General features: G+C 40.8%; 1 protein-coding gene across 2 annotated transcripts in view; it reads left to right on the forward strand.

Moving 5' to 3' along the window:
* The first annotated feature begins 3,509 nt into the window (after window positions 1-3,509).
* Window positions 3,510-11,044, forward strand: part of LOC109916084 (molybdopterin synthase sulfur carrier subunit) — a 13,061-nt gene continuing 5,526 nt past the window's right edge. For both annotated transcript variants that reach the window (XM_048603203.1, XM_020515794.2), the window contains exons 1-2: window positions 3,510-3,617; window positions 6,814-6,935. In XM_048603203.1, the coding sequence (XP_048459160.1) occupies window positions 3,606-3,617; window positions 6,814-6,935 (134 nt within the window). In that variant the 5' untranslated portion in view covers window positions 3,510-3,605. The remainder of the gene's footprint in view (window positions 3,618-6,813; window positions 6,936-11,044) is intronic.

Raw genomic sequence — 11,044 nt, forward strand, 5'->3', positions numbered from 1 at the left:
GTTGTTTCAGGTGCAACCTGTTCCTCTTGTACAGATCACTTCTGCCCCAGAAGAGATCCCAATGATCCAAAAATCTGAATACCTGCCCTCTGCACCAGCTCCTATTCCTATTCTCACTAGCACTAGGATTAAACCAGAGATTACTACCATTGAGGTCCTACTTTTTAACCTCCAGCCTAACTCCCTATATTCACTCTGCAGGACCTTATTTGAGTTGCTCTCACCAAGGCCTGAGCAGTTGCAATAAGCCTTCCTAACTTTTGTATTCCAATACCCTTGTAGTAGATGCCAATCATCCATTTGTCTTTTGATCCACTTGCTGTACCTGCGTATTAACTGTTTTTGTTAACTGCATATTAACTGAATTAAATACCAGGAGACCCAAATCCTGCTGTACCACTAAGTTAGGCAATATCTTTCCTTGTTACATAATATACTGCTTTTCTAATATTCCTACCAAAGTTGACAAGTTCACATTTTCCTACATTACACTTCAAACATGAAATTCTTGCAACTGAGTTAACCTGTAGACTTTATAGACTCTTTACCTCACCTTGACAACTTACTTCCCGATCTATCTTGGTATCATCAACACTTTTAGCTGTCATAAGTTTGGTCCATTCACCCAAGTCATTGATACAGATTGTAAATAGTTGAATCCCCTGCAATGATTGCTTTGGTATTTGTTATAGTTTCCCAACTTGAAAAATTGATTGATTGATTTATTATCAAAAAGACTGATTCATCCCCATACTCTGGTTCCTGTTCACTAACTAATTATTTATCAATGTTAATATGTTACTTGCGTGTTCTTACTTTGAGTAATAAGCATTGATATGGAACCTTACCAAATGCCTTTTGGAATTTCAAGTAGACCACAGCCACAGGCTACCACGCTGCTGGTCACTTCTTCAAAAACTAATCAATCAATTCAACAAGGGTATGGGGACATGAAATAGAAGGTGTGATGTTGCAATATTGATCAAGGAGGTACTTACTGCAATAAGAAGGGATGATATCCTATGTAGTTCCTAAATGAGGCTATATGGGGAGAAATAAAAAAAACAAAAAAAGGGGTAATCTCATGGACTGAGTTGTACTATAGACCGTAACACAGTCAGGGAGAAATCAAAGGATAGGTAAAACTAATAGGATAATGATCATAGGGGATTTCAACTTCCAAAATATTAACTGGGATAGATGAAGTGTGAAAGGGTTAGAGGTGCAGAATAGTTAAAATGTATCTAGAAGAGAATTTAAGCCAGCATGTAGAAAGTTTTCTAAGACAAGGGGTGGTGCTGGATCTGGTTTTTGGAAGTGAAACCACTTAAGTGATAGAACTGTCAGTAGGGAAAACAGTTCAATGATAGCGACCATAGCCTACTAAGATTTCAGTTAGTTATGAAAAAGGACAAAGGTAGATCAGAAACAAAAGTTATCAATGTGGGGCGGGGGGGGGGGGGGGGGGTGGTGGAGGAGATGGTGGTGTGGGTAGGCTGACCTTAATATGACAAGACAAGATCTAGTCAAAGTGGACTCCTAACATTGATTCTGTAGCAATAAATATTCAAATGACTTAACTAGAGTTATAACAAAAGTTAATATTTATTGGGCTGTTTGTTCAAATGCCATTTATCCCACAGAAATGAAAGGGGATCAGAACAGTGGTATGTGAGCCATTGGTTCATGTATTTAACACTTCTTGAAAAAAGAACCTATTTCAAATGGACATGAGGGAAGGTCTCATGAGTCCAACATTTAATGGAACAGAATAAAGAAAAATCCAAGAATAATAGGATATCAATTTTACTTATTCGTTCATGGAATGTGAGCATAATTGCCAATGACAGCATTTATCACCCACCGCTTAATTACCTTAAGAAAATAGTGGCAAGTTGCCTTCTCGAACTGTTGCATTCTATCTGATAACGATACAGCTGCAATACTGTTAGGACTTCAGGTTTTTGACCCAGTTACAGTGACTGAACAGTGATATAGTTCCAAGTCAGAATGTGTTTGACTTGGAGGAAAATTTGTAACCAGAACTGAAGGTAGTTGTCCAAGTGTCATCAGCTCTTGCGTCTAGATGATACAGTTTGTGCGTTTGCAAATGAGCTGTTGGAGGAGCTTGACGAAGTTGCTTCAGTCTATCTTGCAGAAATTGACACTGTTGTCTGCTTTTTGAGGGATTTGGTGGGTAGGATGCATGTACCTATAATTGTTTAATAGGGCTTAATTAACAGAGTAAATAATCTTTTTCTCCTATCTTTGAATTCTTTCCACTTCTTCACTTCCTTTTGTATTTCTGACTCTCTTTACCTCTTTTTTGATTATTGGTTATTGATTCATATTGAATTCCTGTTTTTCCTTTAAATCCTCCAGCCGCATGATGGGATGGATGACTCGATGTGAGAATATTGTTTCATTTGCCACTCATATTCAAACAAGAACATTTCTAACAAAAAACCAGAACATGCTGGAGAAATTTGACAGGTCTGGCAGCATCTGTAGAGAAGGGAACAAAGTTAAAGGATTGAGCCCAATATGCTTCTTCAGAACTCCAAAAAAGTTTGTAACAGAATGAGAGTCTTACTGGACTCAAAATGTAACATGTTTTGCTTTTTAACAGGTGCTGCTAGACCTGTTGAGTTTCTCTAGAACTCTCTGGTTTTATTTCAAATTTCTACCATCTTCAGTAGTATTTATAAGAACTTTCTCTACACATACATTAGGATTTGAAGATGTTCCTGTAGTCTCAGGTCCCAACCAATTTTTTTTTAATTCATTCGTGGGATGTGGGTGTCACTGGCTGGCCAGCATTTCTTGTTCATCCCTAGTTGCCCTTGAGAAGGTGGTGGTGAGCTGCCTTTTTGAACCGCTACAGTCCTCCTGCTGTGGGGTTGACCTACAATGCTACGTTGAAGTAAATATTTTAAAACCTACTTGATCAAGCATACCTGGTGCAGACTGGGCCATGTATTGGAACACTACCACTGCATCCCTAGTATCAAAGCAATAATGTTTTACTCATATTTTCCAAAACCTCATACCTAATTTAGTATTAGTCTTCCCAACTGATGTATCTGCATTTCCTTTTCTTTTAACAGCAAGGCAAAGAGATGATGGGAATGTGGAATACAAACAGAAAATACTGGAAATACTCAGCAGATCTGTCAAAGGTAAACAAGGACGAAAGTTTGAGGCCACGACGATTTTCTGTTTGCATTTATATTTGTGTATTGTTGATCTCGACAACTCACTGAAGGGGGATGGTGTTGAGCAGTGACGGTTTAGTTTGAGACAGAAGCAGAAATTGCTGGAAAAGGTCAGGCAGCATCTGTGGAGAGAAATCAGGGTTAATGTTGAGGGAAGGTCACTAGACCTGAAACATTATAACTCTTGACTTCTCCTCAAGGCTGCTGCCTGACCTTCTTCCAGCAATTTCCCGTTTTTATTCCTGCTTTCCAGCATCCAGCAGTTCTTTCGGTTTTGGTTCATTTTGACTGCAGTTGGGACCTGAGCAGGAGAAGGACAGGCAGCTACCCGGACTCGTCAACACGTTGCACCGACCCGACCCCGGAGACAGGACAGGACAGGGCAGGGACATGGTTATCCAGGTACATCGCGGGCACGGCCTCGGCCTCGGCCTCTCCCCACACGGAGTAAGAGGCCGGCTGTGAGAAGGGGACACCGAGCGCCCGGATCGCGGCCTCGGTGCGGGGGGGAGGGGAACGGGAACGGTCTCAGTCCGTGACACCGTCTCCTTCTGGACGAATACGGTCCGTAAAATCTCCAGCTGGAACGTGTGGGAGAAGGCGGCGGCGGCGGCGGCTGCGGCTGGAGGGCGCCTGGGCCTGTGTGTGTCGGTGTGTGGGTGGGTGTGTGTGGGGTGGTGGGGAAGTGGGGAGTCCCAGGGCTGGAGCCGGAGCCGGCTGTTGGGGAGTGAATGTAAACAGCAGTAGCCTGCTCTCCACTCCTCCTTCAGTAGGGAAGGAGCACGGCCTGAACTCCACCTGCATTGCGCAACCAGGCATTTTTATTTGTTAAAACAAAAATTACTGTCACTTGTTGCTCCTGTCGTGAAGAAATAGTTAGGTGTCAAATGTTGCTTTGCAATTTACCTGAGAGTGGGAGGAGTCCAAAACTAAAGGGCATAGGTTTAAGGTGAAAGATTTAAAAGGGACCTGAGGGGCAACTTTTTCATGCAGAGGGTGGTGCGTGTATGTAATGAGCTGCCAGAGGAAATGGTGGAGGCTGGTACAATAACAACATGTAAAAGGATCAGGATGGATATGGGCTCAATACTGGCAAAGGGGGTTAGATCAGTTTAGGATATCTGGTCAGCGCATACAAGTTGGACTGAAGGGTCTGTTTCCATGCTGTACGCCTCTATGACAATGACTCTAGCTGGTGTATTGTAAATTTTTGGTTGTCACATTATAGGAAGGCTATGAATATGTTGGAGAGAGTACGAGAAGTATCCCATCTTGTAAATCTCTCATGAGGAAAGATTGAAGATGTTGGGAGAGTTTTTTCTTGGGATGGAGAAGACTAAAGGGAGTCTTAATAGTTTTCAAGGTCATGAGAGGTCTGGATGGAATGAATAGGGAGAAACCATTTCTGCTTGTGCACAGATCAAGAACCAGAGGGTATACTGTAGTTTTAGGAGTTTGGCAAAAGAAACAAATGTGAGGTGAAGAATAAAACTTTTGCACACAGCAAGTAGTTACTGTTACTGAATGGAATACACAGCCTGGAAGACTGGTGGAGGCAGGTTCAAATGAGGCATTGAAGACGGCATTTGATAATTATATAAATGGAAACAAGTGCAGGAGTAAGGTACCGACCTAATGGTTCAATGATCTCCATCTGCAGCATAACAATTCTGATTTTTCTTTGAATATCTGCTTTAACTGGTTTCAAATGTGGACAAGCATTAACAAATTGCATTTATACAATCCCTTTAATGCAGCAACAAAGATAGGGAGGTTATTTAATTATTTAGAAACCATCTGAACTTTATTGTTGTGAGATCATCACAATTGTGAGATGAAATGATTTCTTAGTCCTTTACTCTTTTTGTATAACACTAATATTTTGGTTATGAGCTGCTTTTTTTTGTTTATATAGCGTTCTTTCAAAATGTAATGCTTAAGAACTGCTACAAAATAAACCTTTCTGATTGCCCAGTAGGATTGAAGAAGAGATAATTTAATGTTATGATAATGCACATTTTCCCATTTATGTTGCCGAAGCTTGAACACATTGCTGATTTGTGAGTGCACATTTGTTAATGAAGCATATGGCAGGCTTTCCTGGCTCAGTAGAAAACTTATTGATGTATGGCTTCAGTGTAATTTAGACTGTGGGGTGTGTATCACAATAGGCACAAGAATCAGGAATAGCATTCAATATGTTGACCCTGTACCATCATTCACTAAGTTCATGACTGAACTGATTGAAACCTCACTCCCGCCTACCCTCGATAACCTTTAAACCTATTGTTTAACAAGAATCTATATATCTCTGCCTTAAAAATAATCAAGGACCCTGCCTACACAGTTCTTGGATGTAAGTTCCAAAGATCTACGATCCACTGAGAGAAAAAAAAGCCTAATCTCTCTTTTAAGCAGTAACCCAAGTTCTAGGATCCCTTTATTAAATGAAACATCCTCTCTCTACATCTGCCCTGACGAGACCCCTCAGGATTTTGTTTCAATCAAGTAATCTCTTACTCTCTAAATGCTAGCTGGCTCAAGTTGAGTGTGCCCAATTTTTCATCATAACACATCTGGCCATTCCAGGTAATAGCCTAATAAACCTTCTCTGAACAAACTATTTGTGTTCTCAGTTCATTTAGATACCAATCTAATCCTTTTACTCCTTTTGAAAATGCTAGTTTTATCTGTGGGCTGACTCTTGGATTTATTCTCTATCTCTTCCTGTCACAGTCTATTTGTCATTTTCCTGTATTAATACCTTTCTCTTTATCCTTGACCGTATCTTTCATTCAATGCAGCTTTCCAAATTTGAACCCTTGCCTCCATTATTCGGTTTTACTTCCTTATGTGGTTGGCAAGAACACTGGCCCTAGCATGGTTCAGATAGAGACCATCTCACTGGTACAGATCCCATTTTCCCCAGTATTGATGCCAGTGCCCCATGAACCGGAATGCTGTTCCCTCATACCATCTTTGATTCACCATCATTCACTGAGTTCATGACTGACATTTAGCTCTCTAATCTGATTTGTCCTTTGCCAATTTGAATGTGGCTTGGACAATATTGCAGAGATTATGACTTTTGAGTTTTCAATTCTTAATTTTGCACCTGAATTCTGACACCAGGCAGGCAATAACCGCTGCCTGGACTCGCTGTCTTTGCTGCAAAGAAGTGTCAGTTCCCCTAGTTATATTGTCCCCTATTATCACTACATTTCATCATATTCTGTCCTCTTGAGTGTCGTCCAGTATCACTGGCTATGGTCAGTGAACTCTTTCCCCCTGCAGCCCTCACTGTCATCCAGACAAACTGAGTAAACTTTAATCGCAGGAGATTGATAGAGTTGCAGATTGGCAATAACGTATAATGGAACCAGTAGCCTGGTAGGTATTCAGTGTTGGAAGTCTCACATTAAAATCTTTTGAACTGAAACTTTGACAATGTGAAGTATGGTTTAATGGGGCCACAGTTTATTTGCAAATTTTGATTCTGATCTTTATAATTTTTTTCCCCAGAAAATATGTAATTCAGTACTATGACATGAGCTAGTCACGCTTTTTGCAAGGTTTAATTTTTCTCTCTTTTATATAGGTCTCTGTGCTGTATTTTGCCAGGAGTGCTGAATTGTCAGGAGTTCGTTCAGAGACAATTTCTGTACCACAGCAACTAACTTCATTGCAGCTGTGGCAGGAAATTGTTAAGAGACATCCAAGGTACAGCTATTAGAGAAGTCCATTGTTATTTCTTCTTAGTAATGTTATTTATCTGATCTGGTTTTCTTTCTTTTCAGCACGCAGTGCATATGTGCTACTTATGTGATAAAGATGGAGTGGCAGATAAGATTTACGTTCATTGTGCAGCGATGTCCTGCCAAAGTAAAATAAAAACCTCAGTAGTTCTTGGGTCTCTGATCTCCTTAAAACTAATTAACCAAACTTACCAGTCTCCTAATATCTCCTTCTTTAGCTTAATGTCAATTTCTAGACTGGTCATGCTCCTGTGAACCACTTTGAGATGTTTTCCTGTGTCAGAGGTACCATGTTACAAGTTGTTGACCATGTACTTCAGAAATGTATTAAATGCAAGGAATTCATACGCTTCAGTGTTCAACACAGAGTCTTAGAGATGTGCAACATGGAAACATCCTCCAGTCCAACTCGTCTATGTTGTACAGACATCCCAATCCTACCTAGTCCCATTTGCCGGCATTTGGCCCAAATCCCATTATGCCCTTCCGATTCATGTACCTGTCAGATGCCTGTTAAATGTTGTAATTGTACCAGCCTCCACCACCTTCTCATTCCATACATGCACCACCTTCTGCTGAAAAAGTTGCCCCTAGCATCCCTTTTCAATCTTTCCGCTCTCATCTTAAACTTATGCCCTCTAGTTTTGGCCTCCTGTACCCTGGGAAAAAGACATTATCTATTCACCCAATCCATGCCCTTCATGATTTTATAAACCTCCATAAGGTCACCCCTCAGCCTCTGCTCCAGGGAAATAGCACTAGCCTATTCAGTCTCTCCCTATAGCTCAAACCCTCCAATCTTGGCAACATCTTTGTAAATCTTTTCTGAGCTCGTTCAAATATGACAACATCTTTCCTATAGCAGGGAGACCAGAATGGAATGCAGTATTCTAAAAGTTGTCTGTTGAATGTTCTGTACAGCCACAACATGACCCGCCAACTCCTATACTCAATGCACTGACTGATAAAGGCAAGTGTACCAAACGCCACCTTCACTGTCCTGTCTACTTGTGACTCCATTTTCAAGGAACTATGAACCTGCATCCCAAAGGACTTTGCTTGGCAACATTCTCCAGACCTTACCATTAACTGCATAAGTCCTGGCCTGATTTGCCTTATCAAGATGCAGCACCTCACATTTGTCTAAATTAAACTCCATCTGTCATTTCTCAGCTTGTTTGCCCATCTGAACAAGATCCTGTTGCACTCTGAGGTAACCTTCTTTCCTGTCTACTACATGCCAATTTTGGTGTCATCTGCAATAGCTTTTATATTCACATCCGAATCATTTTATATAAATTACAAAAAGCAGTGGACCCAACACCAGTCCTTGCAGCACACTGCTGGTCATAGGCCTCCAGTCCGAAAAGCAACCCTGCACAACCACCCTCTGTCTCCTACCTTCGAGCCAATTTTGAATCCAAATGGCTAACTCTCCCTGTATTTCATGTGTTCTAACCTTGCTAACCAGTCTACCATGTGGAATGTTTTTGAACACCTTGCTGATGTCCATATAGACAACGTCGACCACTCTGCCTTCGACAATCTTCTTTGTCACTTAACTCACTTAAGTTAGCGAGACATGCACAAAGCCAGGTTGACAGTCCCTAATCAGTCATTGCCTTTCCAAATACATGTAAATCCTGTCCCTCCAAATTCCCTCCAATAACTTGCCTGCCACTGATGTCAGGCTCAAAGGTCTATAGTTCCCTGACGTTTCCTAAATACCTTTCTTAAATAATGGCACTATGTTAGCCATTGTCCAATCTTCTGGCACCTCACCTGTAGCTGTCGGTGTTACAAATATCTCAGGAAGGTGGTTCTTTGTGATGAGAAATGCTTTAACATTTAGCAATTTGTTCTGTAGTATGGGGTGATGGTGACAGTTTTCATTACTTCTAGGTTTTAGTTTTAGTACTGTATTGTTGATTGCTCTCATAGTTGAACTTGTTTGCAAGTTTTAAGGTAAATTCGTTGGATGCTTTGGAATTGAATAGAGAAGCCAGTGATCATTACTACGGTTTATTGTTTTTTATTATATACCCTCACCTGACTTTTCCTGCCTTTGGAAGTTGGCATTTCTTCTAGCACCCGACATTTCTTAGGCATTAATAGTATTTATCATCACATTTATCAAATGGTAAATGTCTATATGTCTCCAATGACCTGGTCATGGACTGGACTGCTTCACTTTCAGAGGACGTGCATTCTGGCTAACTGGTCTATAATTCCCAGTTTTATCTCTACCTTTTTAAAGTAGTGGGATTATATTAACAACTCTCAAATCCATAGGAACTATTCCAGAGTCTACAGAATCTTGAAAGATTGCACCGATGCAACCCACTATATTTCGAGGGCCATTTCTTAAGGATGCTGGGATGTAGAATACAGGTCCTGGGCATTTATCAACCTTTAATTCCATCAGTTCCCGCAATACTTATAGAATCATAGAGTCATACAGTGTGGAAACAGACCCTTCGGTCCATCCAGCCCATGCCGAACATAATCCCAAACTAAACTAGTCCCACCTGCTTGCTCCTGCCCCATATCCCTCCAAACCTTTCCTGTTCAAGTATCGATCCAAATGTCTTTTAAACATTGTCATTGTACCCATATCCACCACTTTATCCGGAGGTTTATTCCACATGCGAACCTCGGTGTAAGAAAAATTGCCTCATGTCTTTTTTAAATCTCTGTCCTCTCACCTTAAAAATGTGCTCCCTAGTCCTGAAATTCCCCTTTTAAGGAAAAGACAACTATTATTAACTCTATCTATACCTCTCACTAATTTTATAAATTTCTATTAGGTCATCTCTCAACCTCCAGTGAAAAAGATCCCAACCTAACCAGCCTTTCTTCATAATTCAAACCTTCTATACCCAGCACTGGTAAATCTCTTCTGAACCCTCTCCAGCTTGATAATATCCCTTCTATAACTGGGTGACCAGGACTGGACGCAATATTCCAGAAGAGGCCTCACCAATGTCCTGTACAACATCAACATGATTTCTTAACTGCTATACTCCAAACGCTGAGCAATGAAGGCAAGCGTGCCAAACGCCTTTTTAACCACCCTGTCTATATGTGATGCAAACTTCAAAGAATTATGTACCTGCACCCTAGATCCCTCCGATCTGCATCACCACCCAAGGTCTGACCATTAATTTTATACTTGCCCTACTAATACTGATACCCTTCACTTTTTCCCTCTCCCTGGACCCTGTCTTTTCCAGTATTTTTGGAACATTATTTGTGTTCTCCTTTGTGAATTTGAATCCAAAGAATATATGTGATTGGCCTGCCATCTCTTTGTTCCCATTATAATTTCCTGTTTCTGACTGTAAGGGACTTATATTTGTCTTCACTAATCATTTTCTCTTCACATACTTCACAAGCTTTTGCAGTCAGTTTGTATGTTCTCTGTAGGTTAATTCTTGGACTCTATCACCACCAGCCCCTCTGCACACCTTGTCTTGATTAATCCCTTTGTCCTCTTTTGCTGCAATCTAAACAGTTCCCAGCCCTCAGGCATGCTGCTTTTTTGGTGATTGTATGTGCCCCTTCCTTGGGTCTAATACTATTCCTAATTTACCTTGATAGCCATTGCCAGGCCAGCTTTCCAGTTTTATTTTTGTTCTACAAAAGAATGAACAATTGTTGCATTTCCTCCACTTTAAATGGTTGCTATTGACTGTCCACTGTTATCCTTTTAAAGTGTACTGGTGAGACCGTGTCTGGAGTACTGTGTAAAGTATTGGTAACTTTATTTAAGGAAGGATATAATACATTGACTGTAGTTCAGAGAATGTTTACCAGATGAATACTTGTAATGAAAACTGAAAGAACTGCAGATGCTGTAAATCAGGAACAAAAACAAAGTTGCTGGGAAAGCTCAGCAGGTCTGGCAGCATCTGTGAAGAAAAAAACAGAGTTAACATTTCGGGTCCGGTGACCCTTCCTCAGAACTGAAGGGTCACCGAACCCGAAACGTTAACTCTGATTTTTAACTCGTAGAAAAAAAACTCATCGATTCCCTACAGTGTGGAAACAGGCCCTTCGGCCCAACAAGTCCAC

The sequence above is a fragment of the Rhincodon typus genome, chromosome 1, assembly GCF_021869965.1.
Source record: "Rhincodon typus isolate 14 chromosome 1, sRhiTyp1.1, whole genome shotgun sequence".
Lineage (NCBI taxonomy): Eukaryota > Metazoa > Chordata > Chondrichthyes > Orectolobiformes > Rhincodontidae > Rhincodon > Rhincodon typus.